General features: G+C 43.8%; 1 protein-coding gene across 2 annotated transcripts; it reads left to right on the forward strand.

Annotated features, from left to right (window-relative positions):
• The first annotated feature begins 2432 nt into the window (after positions 1-2432).
• Positions 2433-9758, forward strand: fgf8a (fibroblast growth factor 8a). 2 transcript variants are annotated; one of them, XM_035399666.1, is made up of 5 exons: positions 2433-3381; positions 3486-3522; positions 4561-4741; positions 6975-7081; positions 9372-9758. In XM_035399666.1, exons 1-5 carry the CDS (start codon positions 3350-3352, stop codon positions 9645-9647), a joined length of 633 nt encoding a protein of 210 aa, XP_035255557.1. In that variant the 5' UTR covers positions 2433-3349; the 3' UTR covers positions 9648-9758. The 2 variants fall into 2 exon arrangements, with proteins under 2 accessions (XP_035255557.1, XP_035255559.1); XM_035399668.1 differs by lacking the exons at positions 2433-3381; positions 3486-3522 and adding an exon at positions 3707-4139.
• Positions 9759-13582: the final 3824 nt, after the last annotated feature.

Genomic DNA, 13582 nt, shown 5'->3' on the forward strand with positions numbered 1-13582 from the left:
GTAGATGCTGGGCGTTGACCTAAAAATAATTCGGTCGGCTATTTAGCTAATGAGAAGGATACCAGCATAAAGGTCTCAACATGTCGAGACTTTCAGCTAATTAATGGGGCACAATCAACAGAAAATGCAGTCCACTGTGCCTGTATTCAAAGAGTCAAATGTTGTGGTAGTGTGTGGGGTCTCGCTATGTTTACATTTCCAGTTAGACACTGGTTAATCAATAGAAAGGAGTTGTTTCATTAATAAAAGTTATTATTTGCACTGGAAAAAGTCAGGCTTATGGTAGTAGGACTCTGACTGTTCCGGGGACTATTTACTACGTATTTGGATAATTTCAGGTTCATGGTGAAATAAAATGGCTACACCTGCAGTAGGCCTGTTATATGTTAAGACTTAATAGGCACAGGCAAACGTGAAATAATGAAAAAGATTTGCCTGTTGCAGTTTAACTTATGTTGAGCCTGTTTCGATTTACACAATAGACTAACGATGTGGAATCAACTTCCACCCAATAAAGACCTGGTGATTTGCCACAGTATTCGGCATCACCAATCCAATTCCGCTTTTCCGAGGAACATTTTTACAAACGCAGACTCGGTCATTTTTACCTCCCTGCCGTTCCCGAAAGTCTTTCACATAAAAAACGGGACGCAGATGATGATGTTTCACTCGCTCTAGATCCGGTTGTGTCGGATTGTTTGTGCTCTCACATGGATTAATTCCAATTACCTTACAAAAACGCGTAACCCATCCTGAGAGAGCTCGCTGGTTGCAGAAATAACCCAAATGTAGGTATTAAATCTACTGTAGGTTAATAATGGATCTATTAATCCTATAAATCCTTTTAACATAACAGACAATATTTTAAATCTGTGCATTCTACCCACTAAATGATGGTCGCTTCTGAATAAAGTCACATAAAATAAGTGTTCTTTAGCATGGCAAGTAAAAGGTTATTTTCCACCTATGAAAAATGTACCTGTTTAAATTCCATGACATATTTAAATGAACTAAAGTAAAGTCATTGAGACATTGAAAATGCAGTCTATGCTTTTCAAAACCTTAACTCACTGGAAAACTTAAACAGGTGAAAAAACATCCAAATGTGGAAAAACTGCCTGAAAACTGGCAAGGCTAGTTTGAGGATGAAGAAAAGGAAGGAATTGCCTTTGACACTAAATGTGTCTATTGAAGAATAACATATTTTATATGTTTGCTACAAAATCTCAAGATGACAATGTAACTTCATCTAAAAGTTCACTGGGCAACAACATATATTTATCATTGGTTTGCACTTGAGAAACATAACTTTCGTTCATAAAACAATTGCGGCCCAGATGAGTTAATTGTAGGTTTCAGTTTAGAGGACTACGCCGCCATGTGGTCGATACATTGAGCCTAAGTTCATATGCAAACTGGCATTGTGGTTAATGTACCAAAGGGCTAAATAAATAAATAAATAAATAAATAAATAAATAAATAACACCGTGTGACTATATAGGCTAGGCTATTTCGTCTACCCGTGTTAAAGCAAGCATGGATGTTTCAGATATTATGCTAATGAAAAATGCATTTCATTTTATTTCTTTTATTGGCCTACTTATATTAATTTGAATGGACTCCGCTTCTTTATGAATATGCCACTTGTAAGAATAAAATTGGGAGGAAGATAGGCCTACTGTTTCAAGTGAGTTTGTCTATTTTGGCGGAACGCGTGTAGATGACTGTAAGTCTACTCGTTAAATGAAATTAAAAAATAAAAATAAAAAGCATTTGGCATTGTGCATTCTCAAATTCAGCTGAAGCTTTAGTGACCGAGATTATAGACAATCATTAAAGAGAAGTGAACGAGGCGAGAAAGGCCGATTTAAGCAGAGGCCAATGTGTCATTCTTGGGTGGGCAAAGACAAGAGGGAGTTGTTTTAAAGTCGCTAATCGTCTGTAATCCTTTTAATATGTCTGGCACTTTTCGTCACCAATACACAAATCTGATATTTCCAAGGCGCATAGAGCATTTACAAGCTCGCGCCCCTGTATACGGATTGGTAACACAATTAAATTTATTTTTACATGTGTTTTTGGGAAATACTCTGAATGAAATTAGAACATGTCTGAAACTCGTTAATGTCGAAATGGTGCTCAGATGGACGTCCAAAACAATTTATTGATCACTTGTATTAAATTGCATTCCGAGTGTTGCTATTATTGAGGAGCTGAACAGGAAGACAATATTTTATTCCCCCCTTCGACTCCCAGAGCCAGTTATATAACAAAACATCCTTAGGACAGATGTAGTCATTTCTGTGCATTAGCTTTTACCGTGTGATCACACATAGCGTACAGCCTCTTCTTACTTCGTTTTATAAAGAAGCGTCATTGCGTTTCGGGTTAGCCCCTCCTGTTTTCCCGCTAGTGTTTACTTTTTCCCCAGGTGGAGGTATATATCAAATGGGCAGGGGGGGTGTCTTTTGTTCTGAAGAAAAGGGGGCTTGTTCCTTGAGGAACATCCTACCATTTTAACCAGGGGTACAAACGTGAACAGGGGGTTGGCATTGGAGACGGGCAATGCGAGTAGAGGGCGGACAGGGGAAAGAAGTCAGTCTCGCGCCACAGCTCACCGAAGCAACATCACCCCATGGCTATTACCGCACGCGATGCAGAACTCTACGCCTTCTGACCGACTTTAAGGGGATCCACTGAGTCCAAACTAATTTATCATTAGGAGCCCAGAAGTCAGCTTCAAAGGATGCTTCTCTCGTGGGAACCATATATTCTGGCAATCAAATACGTGCATTAATATAGATGTATTTACAGTAATCTGTCTACAACTATCACTGTGGACGGGGGAGTGTTTCTGTTTCTTTGCCGACGTCTCATTTTATTTAACAAAAATACAATAGTCTAGGTTTAAAATGTGCGCATCGTTGTTGTCCTGGGTCCGCTTCAATGTATTTTATTTAAAAGTAGCCGATTATTGAGGGACGCCGAACTGACACTTGCTCTCAAGAAGAATAGTTGTATTTTTATGTCATCACACGATTCGCCCGGTTGGTCGAGAGGACTTATAACATCGAGTGATCCTCGTCACACGACGGACTTATTTTGCCTGTGCTGATAGCATTCTTTAAATATCTGGGCGCATCAGCGTTTCCGTCTTTCTATTTAAATTCTGACTTCTCATTTGGGATTTAAAAGATTTTTTTCTGATGTAAGAAGGGACTATGAATCAAATGAGTTGAACACCTCTCGTTCCCACAACTGATTTTGAAAGAATTCCCTGCATTGGTACAGTAGCCTAAAGCTGCAAAGGGTTACTCAAACTGACAGAAGGACATTTACCACTATCAAAATGAGGCTGATTCCATCAAGACTGAGCTATCTGTAAGTGCATTTCCCAGAAACTTCAACCTTGTTATATTTAAGTAGACCTTTACATTTTTTGTTTAAAATTTTTAATAATAACCGAATTCCGTTTTCTTTTTCAGGTTCCTCCACTTCTTTGCTTTTTGCTACTATGCTCAGGTATGTCATTTTCCTTGCTCTAAAATGCTTTCCAGCGATTAAATTGAAACTCATTTTCTCATAAAAATGGCGCAGGCTACTAATAGCAATATGTCTATATACGAATGCATTTTTAATAACGTTTCAACAAAACAATACACAATTTGTTATGTACGCAATTAAGTGATGGTTGGACAGCACCAACAAATAGCAGCACAGACCCGTTTACCTTGCACCCGTCACAGATTATTAACTGGCTAAATCGAAAATGACTTAGACTATGGTTATGGCCTATGACTGAAACCCGAAAAAGAATCATTAAAGTATATACAACCGGGAGAATGGGAGAGGTGATAAATCTTTCAGTTTGGGTATAGCATCGTTACCCGACGGACATCACGCTGAGTAAGGACAGCGCTCCGCCATATGCAGCGCTCGTCAGAAACTGGCAGGTATATTTTGAACATATTGCCCCGTGCCGAAGATGCTAGGGCAGAACCAGAGAGAAGTGTGCCGTAGACGAGTCTGTGAAGAATACGATGGGGGAATTCAACTGAAGACCAAGTTTTCAGTGATTCATCCCTAAGCTGTTTCAAAGAAGGCCTCCACGATGGGAAATTCAACTATGTTGCAAAATTGTATTTATTTTAGATGCATTGATTGCCCTCTTAAAACAACTAACACTCTTTCAATACTGCATGGACTACCACTCGCTTAAATTCCGCACTTTTTTGCCTATTCTTAGAAAATATGTAGCCGAGTATTTTTATTATTATTATCGTCGATATTAAAGTGGTGTTGTATTAACTGCAGTTACATTCTTATTGCAAAAAAAAAACCGTCTAAAGAACGAATCGAAATATGTTTTACACTCATCCCATAAAATTGATCAATTTAAAGCAAAGACGGGCTTTTTCATTCAATTTTAAAGTCGTTCAATTCTGTGTACTATTGGATTTGTTCACGCGCCGTTGTATTTTGTGTTTATTGTATTAGCGACCAAGAAATAATGAATCAATTATTGCATTTATTGATTGTGTCATATTTAATTTCTGACAGGTAACCATTCAGTCCCCGCCTAATTTTACACAGCATGTGAGCGAGCAGAGTAGAGTCACGGACCGGGTGAGCCGCAGGTTAATTCGAACCTACCAGCTTTACAGCAGAACGAGCGGCAAGCACGTGCAAGTTCTTGGAAACAAGAAAATCAATGCCATGGCCGACGACGGAGATGTGCACGGTAAGATTAGTGTATTTTCCTGATTTTTTCCTTTTTGGGGGGGGGGGGGGGGGGGGGGGGGGGGGGGGGGGGGGGGGGGGGGCGCAGTTAAGTGTAGGCCTACTGTACAATAAAAGTGCTTTTGGGGTTGTGATTTTTGAGAGCCTAAGATATTCAATAAACTTCTGATTATCAACTTATTTTTCTATTTCTTAAGTAACTACTGATGTGTTAAATATTTATGAATTATAGTAAACTAATGCATAATGTTAGCTTTAGAGTTATTATAATTTTTTAAGTTCGTCTTTATTCCCTGTCGTCATCGGGCCTACGCGTCTGGTAAATAAAAATAGATTATTATCAAGGCCTTAATTGATCAGTGGTGATAGTCGTTACATGCCAACAACATGAAAATAATTAATTGTTTTTTTAATGAATTATAAAAAGTGTCAATTACTTTCGAAGTAGTCAAACAGCGAAAAAGTCTGGTGAATGATAAGTCCATATTAGCGGGAATACAGTTACACCCACAGTAGGCCTATACCACGCTTGTATGCGGTGTGTGTCTATGCGCGCGTGTATGCGGGTTAGAGGGGGAGGGCGGGTCGTCAGCTGGTAAAGTTGAGAAGAGACTGCCGAGTGCAAAAAATGCAAAATGGATTCTAGATTGTTCTGAATGCGATTCTCCAGAGAGGCCCGCGTGTCTGGAAGAATCATTAGAACTCATCTTATACTTCAACCTCCTGAACATTTCCTGAATAACTTTCCCTCCTCCTCTGACCAGCGCGAGGACAAAAATGTCTATGTCTAACCAGTAGTCCCACATTTTAGGTACACCTTTTCTTATTTCGTGTTATTTTGTCACTTAATCAACAGAATAATTTTTTTCAGTAAATCCAAGCCAATTTACAAACTGAGAAAATGGCTTAATGGCAATGCATTTATTTTAATACTGGATTTGGAAGTAGCTACTCACGAGCTAGGAGTTTTCTATGAGTGATCGTTAGGATAAACCAATACGATTGACCTTCACAGCTTTTCAGCATCTTTGCCGTGTTCGCTGGCATTGCTTTTCTCAATAAATAGCGTTTCACTTTTAAACTAATATTTATGACATCAGTTTAAATGCAATAGTGAAAGGAATAATGTCTTGGCTGCGGACATTTCGTGTAACCTAAACGACCGCTGTGATCAAGATATGTTTTATCCGAATCCTTCTGATGGCCTGAAAGACCAGGATACGTCCAGAGAAGGATGTGGATGTCACCACCATCTCCGTCACACAGCTTCATGACAATTCTGTTATTTTTAAAAAATATAATAATTATACTTAGTAGTACCGCGGTTGAAGTTCGCACGCGCCAGGCCGGGACCCGCGGTCTGCGGCGGTTCCGTTGCGTTCGCGCCACCTGAGGGACTCGCGCTGACAGCAGGCCAGAGACACAGGCCGCGACTCAGCTGTCACTCAGCGTTTGCGGCCGGGCTCCTCACCAGCGAGTCATCCGAGCCCCCCGTCTGTCGGAGCCGTCACTCTTCCCCAAGCGCTGCGCGTGAGGGGCGGAATCCCGCCGGCAGGACTCTTTTCTGCCAGAACCCTAAAAGCAACATCAGAAAGCGATGGCGTTTTAATTCGATAATGTACAGTGTCGTCCTGAAGGCTGCTCGAGGCTTCAAATGCACGTAATGCTTGGATGCGTTTTCAAACTGGTCTTCGCCAAGAGTGAAGTTAAGTGAAAACTGATAGGATATTTGGATGGTTTTGGCCCCATCTGGAGTGTAATTGAGTAATTCCTCATAAACCTCTCCCAACAAGGGCGTTTTATTTGTTGGCCGTGATGTCACCATAGGAAGAGGAGGAGAATGGAGGAATGTTCATTCAGTTTTTTTTTTAATTCACTGAAATTATACATTTTGAAAACAAACAACTATGTCCGGTCTACATCTATCTGATCTCCGATGTCCTCTTTGTGTGTGAGTTGAATACAGAATTCAGAAATGTTTGATAGGCCTTTTGGGGTGCTGTCTTCATTGTTTTTAAAGATTGCATGAGATGCACATTTTAATAAATTAACGTTGCACTAAACCTGAAGAATAGCTCCCACTTTTTTTTGCGAGTGTGTGAATTTTTGCAGAATATTAAGTCAGAATTGACTGTTAAATAAATTAAGCATGTACAGTTTCCTGTGGAAATGACAATCGCCAGCCATGCTGATTTATCACAGTTGTTTAAAATGCTGTTTCCGTTTCTCCCCAGCCAAACTCATAGTGGAAACGGACACGTTTGGGAGCCGCGTCCGAATTAAAGGCGCAGAGACCGGATACTACATCTGCATGAACAAGAGAGGGAAACTGATCGGCAAGGTAAACATTGATTTGTTTTTAAATAATGAGTGCAGCTGTGTGGAGTTTCTTGAGTTTTCATTGAAAATGGTGTGGGAAACAAACACTGGACATGTGGATGGTTCAGACAGCAAGAAATACTATGTAAAGCAACTAAACAGTAGTGAAATGTGAGCACTTCAATGGGTTTTCTTATTATTAATTATTATTATTATTAGTTACTACTAGTTGTAGTAGTTGTAGTGTTTCATTTTCTGCTTAATTTCGGAAAGTGCAGTTATCACATAAGGGGGAAGAGCTAAAATAAATGAAAGTCTTAAATGCCCACGGACCACCTTCCTTGCTTGGCTTCATACGGGGTTTGCATTCGACTGAGCTGAACCCGAGAGGACATTTCCAAAGAGCGCAGTAATCCAAAATGACGTCAAGCGCTACGTTAATACCTCATTACGGCGATACGTGTGTGGATCCAGGTTAGCCGTCTCAGTAAGCTGTGTTTCCACGCCTCGTGTGTTTTAGGTTGGGGGGGGGGGGGGGGTTAGGGTGCTGGTGTGTGTGAGGCTGGGCAGCCTTAGTGTGGGGGGGGGGTGGGGTTAGGGTGCTGGTGTGTGTGAGGCTGGGGGGGTGGGTTAGGGTGCTGGTGTGTGTGAGGCTGGGCGGCCTTAGTGTGTGGGGGGGGGGGTTAGGGTGCTGGTGTGTGTGAGGCTGGGCAGCCTTAGTGTGGGGGGGGTTAGGGTGCTGGGGTGTGAGGCTGGGCAGCCTTAGTGTGGGGGGGGGGGGTTAGGGTGCTGGGGTGTGAGGCTGGGCAGCCTCAGTCGTGTTGGGGGGGGTGTGTGAGGCTGGATGCCTCAGTCATGTTGGGGGGGGTGTGTGAGGCTGGATGCCTCAGTCGTGTTGGCCGGGCCGTTCTTTCGTTCCAAGCGTGGATTTGAGCTCCGTTCTGGCTGTGCGGTGTAATAAGGCGGCAAGCTGGCCCCGCCCCCTCCTCCCTGCACCCCGCCAGGTGCGCCATCTGCCTGGGACCCTGATCTTATCCTATCTGACATTTCGGCTGCCCAGAACAGCCTGCTCGGCCTGCTCCCGCTTCAGGCGCACGTTCGCTTTGCTGTCGTTTCTAACGGCGCGGTTTGTTGCTAAGCGCCTGGGACGCGTTCGCGCCCGCGGCTCGGCTCCGCTTGGCGGCCGGCGGAGCGGGAGAGCTCGCGGTCTTCTCTGGGCGGCGCGGCCGGACCGCCGCCCGTCCCCTCCCCTCCCCTCCTGCTAAAATGGCCGCCCTCCTGAACCCGCAGGGTCCAAATCGCACCCCGTGTGTAACGACGTCCGCTGTGTCAAAGCACCGCGCCGGAGAGATGGGTATTTCTCAGCGGAAAGCTCACTCTGGCTGCAAACCGTCGCATATAAAAACACGGAAGCTTCCGGATTCGACACAGACGTGTTTCTGTCGCCGTAGCCGGTATTGCCCAGTGAAGACGGGCTGGTGACTGCACAATGCGAATTGCCGAAATATTTGCAGACTGAGCTCATGCCTTTGTGGAGAATACGCTGATACTCAAGCCCTGTCCCCCTGGAAATTGTATCTTCCAACAGCCTTCTGCTTTTCACACGGGCAGCCAGTCCAGGGTTCTGAGAGATTCCATGCATTTTGCAGTTTCTTCAGTACGGTACATTGTTGCGTTACATAAGCGCAGGTAAAGAAATGCGGGCATCAAAATTTTTTATTTTTCATTACTTCCGAGATTGTTGACCCAGCACAGCTCTTTGCTGGAAGGGAAGATTTATTTGTGAGGGTGGATTTGCATCTTGTGTTTGCTGAGGGGAAAAATGCAGGCATTTCCCTCGTTCTTCATCTCTGAACATAATGTGTTTAGCACATGCTCCACGCTTACAGGCAACGTTTCTTTTGCTAAAAACCACGCCTGCCAGTTCGCAGGGTTTCTCCTGTTGAATGTGATATTTTCCATCAATGCATTTTAACGGTGCCTCATAGATCAGGACTGGGCAAGGAAGCTCACACGTGTATCTGGATTTCACTTGCTATTAATGATTTAATTAGCACATTTATGAGATTTGTGATTTTAGCTTCGTTTACTGACGAGCCCATGAACCACAGCTGATAACTGCTCTTGCATCCCTGTATAAAATGTTTACTGTGATGTAGTGCATTGACACGGGCCTAGAGCTAATTAGCCCGTTGTTCTACAGGATAATTGTGGGAGTAAAAACCCACACACCCACGCTGGCCCCCCAGGAGTGTATTTTGCCAGCCCTGTCTCCAGACTAACGCTTATCCCCCCCGCCCCCCCCCCCACAGAGAAACGGACAGGGGAAGGACTGCATCTTCACGGAGATCGTGCTGGAGAACAACTACACGGCGCTGCAGAACGCGCGGTACGAGGGCTGGTACATGGCCTTCACGCGCCGCGGAAGGCCCCGGAAGGGCTCCAAGACGCGGCAGCACCAGCGCGAGGTGCACTTCATGAAGCGGCTGCCCCGCGGCCAGCACGCCGCCGAGCACCGGCCCTTCGACTTCATCAACTACCCCTTCAACCGGAGGACTAAACGCACCCGCTACTCCGGGGAGCACTGAGCCTCGGCGGGAGCAACCGTCAACGGCAGACGCTAACGCCGGAGCAGACGCTAACGCTAACGCCCGACTCCTCACAGACTCCTTACATCTGACAGCCAGAGCAGATGCTAACGCTAACGCTGGACTCCTCACAGACTCCTTACATCTGGCAGCCGGGAGCAGACGTGAACGCTAATGCAGGAGCAGATTCTAACGCTAACGCCCGACTCCTCACAGACTCCTTACATCTGGCAGCCGGGAGCAGACGCGAACGCTAACGCCGGAGCAGATGCTAACGCCCGACCGACTCCTCAAAGACTCCTTACATCTGGCAGCCGGGAGCAGACGCGAACGCTAACGCCGGAGCAGATGCTAACGCCCGACCGACTCCTCAAAGACTCCTTACATTTGGCAGCCGGAGCAGACGCTAACGCTAATGCCGGAGCAGACGCTAACGCCGGAGCAGACACTAACGCCGGAGCAGACACTAACGCCCGACCGACTCCTCACAGACTCCTTACATTTGGCAGCCGGAGCAGATGCTAACGCTAACGCCCGACTCCTCACAGACTCCTTACATCTGGCAGCCAGAGCAGATGCTAACGCTAACGCCCGACTCCTCACAGACTCCTTACATCTGGCAGCCAGAGCAGATGCTAACGCTAACGTCCGACTCCTCACAGACTCCTTAGATCTGACAGCCAGAGCAGATGCTAACGCTAACGCCGGACTCCTCACAGACTCGTTTTGTACTGAACAATAATATACCTAATATTTAGTTGTTTATAATTTTTTCAGAAAGCAAAACTACAAAAAAAAAAAAAAAGAAATCTATTTTTGTACTCAAGGCTCTAAGTGATGACTTGTATAAAATGTTTTAGAAAGAGATGCACATGCTAGCATCAGACGTGAGAGCTGACGTGCAGTGGTGCGTAGACTTTGTAGTCTCTGTTTTGTTTGTTGATAGAGTATTTGCCACACCTCACATGCTGCTCAAGGAGACTGAACGAGCCTTCGAGATCGCACTGAAGACAGACAGCGCTGTGTAAATCTGTTTCAGATTCGCAAAGGGCACCTTTGCCATAGCAACAGGAAGCTAACAGTGCAGCCTCCATGGTTTCTGGTTAAGTCTTCTCAACAGATGAGATTGTTGAAGCGAACACACAAACACAGCTTTAAATACATGTTATTATGGCAGCTACTTTTTTGATAACCACCGGTTTCCTGCTGTTGATTTAACTGTAAATTTGAGGTGTAAATGCATTCTTTAACCAATAGGAAGCCCTTGGTTTTTGTTGCTTTTTGTTTGTTTTTTATACATATATAAATATATTTTTATTCGAGGATATGTAAAATAATTTTAATGATGGAGATATTTATTTAAAAATGTGTAATAAATTTACATTAGGAGACCGAGATTTGCTTTACTGGTTTATTTGCAATTGAATGGGCCTCGTCATGTGGCAGAGCCTTTTTTCAACATACTAACACATTTGGTTTCCAATGTGTATGGGTAAATGCACTGTGGATATGAATTATTTTGTTCATAAATTCTTCCAATTCTGGAGGAAATAATGAAATGTAGGAATAACTGGTTTTATACTTCACTTTTACTTATTTATTTTTTATACTGAATTCCAGCAATGTACCAATATATTCCCCAGGAACTTTAAAGGTTCCCAATATTTTTAAATGTTTTTTTTTTTTGTCTAACATGCTTCAAAGCTGCTCAGAAGTGAATAGGCAATATGGTGAATTGACAGTCGTGAAATTAAATTTAAGTTAAAAAAAATATACTTAACATTATACATTAATACATTTTAATGACGAAAACATCTTACAGAAGACAAAAGACAAGAAAACATGCATTCAATAACACAAAACATATTCCAAAGGAAATTACAGCATTTGACTCGGTTTAATTGAGGTGCACAAATTTATTTTATGAATGTCAGCTTTTCTTGAAAGTTTTTCAAAGATCCCTCACTTCAGAAATTACCCAGCATTGCTATGAGAGGGTCATATGAAAACGTACTAAATGTAACTCTACAGGGTCCTAGGTCCTGTACAAATGGGAAAGTACAGTTACAGAAAGTAAGGACTATGTAAGTAACTTCATAAAGTTTTAGCAGTGGAGTGAATTCTTGAAGCAGTCAATCAATCGAAGGCTGTTGATGGTGGACCGTCAGTGCAGGGACAGGGGGAGGAGCAGCCACTAATCCCGGGGGGGTGGAGAGGGAGGGGGCTCTGATACCGGAGACGCTTCTAAAGGCTCTACACCGGGAGCCACTGACTGGGAATCAGTCAACATTTGCCCTTAACTGTAACAAGCAAGGATTTTAGTTGTTACAGTTTGGGGAGTTCAGTTATCACTAAAGCTTACGGGAGTTAGTGAAGGAAAAGTGTAATGAGTCAAATTAAGGGCAGGCATTGACTGAATACAGACTGTCTCCATGGTCAGAGTGGACATTGTGTCTGCAGCACCGAACAGCAGAACAAGCATTAGCATGGGCATCTGGCTGGACATGAACTACGCACATCTGAGCCACTGATACCTTGCACCAGATTTGATCAGAAATTAAACATTTAATGAAAATGCATTTATTCCTCTCTTCTCACATTAGAAATATGAAGAGGAAAAAAAACATTGAAAAAAAGTGTTTTCTTTCCTCTTCCCTGACTCATAATTTCGGGTAATCACAGATGTGTACCGAACCCCCTTCCGAGAAAACTACACATGCGGGGGGGGGGGGGGGGGTGCCCGTTAAACAGCCGCGTTAGAGATGGAGTCCCTGGCCAGGGTCCCAGAGGGACTCCTCCTAGGGGAGGGCAGCCATGTTTGGTTTATTCTTCAGCTAAAAATGCTGCCACTGCTTCTCAGCGGTCCTTGGTGTGCAAACGCAGGCAGGTGTTTTTCTTTAATCTCGGACCTTTAACACCCTGTAGCTTAATCTGATTGGAAAGGCTTTGTTGTTCCAGGGAGGGTAATGTGTTTGTGGACAGGTTCTGGATGGACTGTGGAGGCCAGGGCAAAGCGAACAGATCCAGGTCACCAGGGGCTCAAGGGAGCGAGACTGGGGTCATGACTAGGACTGGTGCCATCTACATTCAGATTTGTGCAAATCATGAAGCGTTTTCACAAGACACATTATACAGTAAAACAGCACAGTAGGCATGTTTCTCAGTCCGTATCTCGAACATTGCAAGCTTGAATCTCAGGTGTGACAATGTCATTGTGCTCCTGAGAAAGTCACCCAAGACTAATTTTATCAGTGATATTTACAACTGCATAAATGAATGATGCCTGAACTTAATATTAAATATAATTATAGTCAAAATAAATGACAGTCTCACTTTCAAATGGATTAACTCATATTGCCCGGTCACATTTTAATGATAGGCTATAATATAATATAATATAATATAATATAATGTAATATAGTAATACTCCTTCAGCATCCGTGCCTGTACACACAGCAGTTTGCACATGCTCAGTCCTCTCTGGGGCTGTGGCATAGCACTCATTATTACAGCTGCTAGAACACGCTGATCGTAACAGAATCATTTGTTATTATCAAATGAGAATAGAACGAGAGCACCATTATGAAATGTCATATCATTTTGCGTTTTGGATTTGTTTGATCTGTCATAGCAAACACTTCATAAAGATTGCTATACTTTTTTATTTACTGTCGACCATGTGGGCAGTCTCGTGATGTGCTGGTAGTCCACCCAGGGTTAGCCTATGGGGAAAGATGGAACGCCCAGCCCCAGGGTCAGTCTATGGGGAAAGATGGAACGCCCAGCCCCAGGGACAGTCTGTGGGGAAAGATGGCTGCCCAGGCCCAGGGACAGTCTATGGGGAAAGATGGCTGCCCAGCCCCAGGGTCAGTCTATGGGGAAAGATGGCTTCCCAGCCCCAGGGTCAGCCTATGGGGAAAGATGGCTGCCCAGCC

Source organism: Anguilla anguilla, chromosome 18 (assembly GCF_013347855.1).
Source record: "Anguilla anguilla isolate fAngAng1 chromosome 18, fAngAng1.pri, whole genome shotgun sequence".
NCBI lineage: Eukaryota > Metazoa > Chordata > Actinopteri > Anguilliformes > Anguillidae > Anguilla > Anguilla anguilla.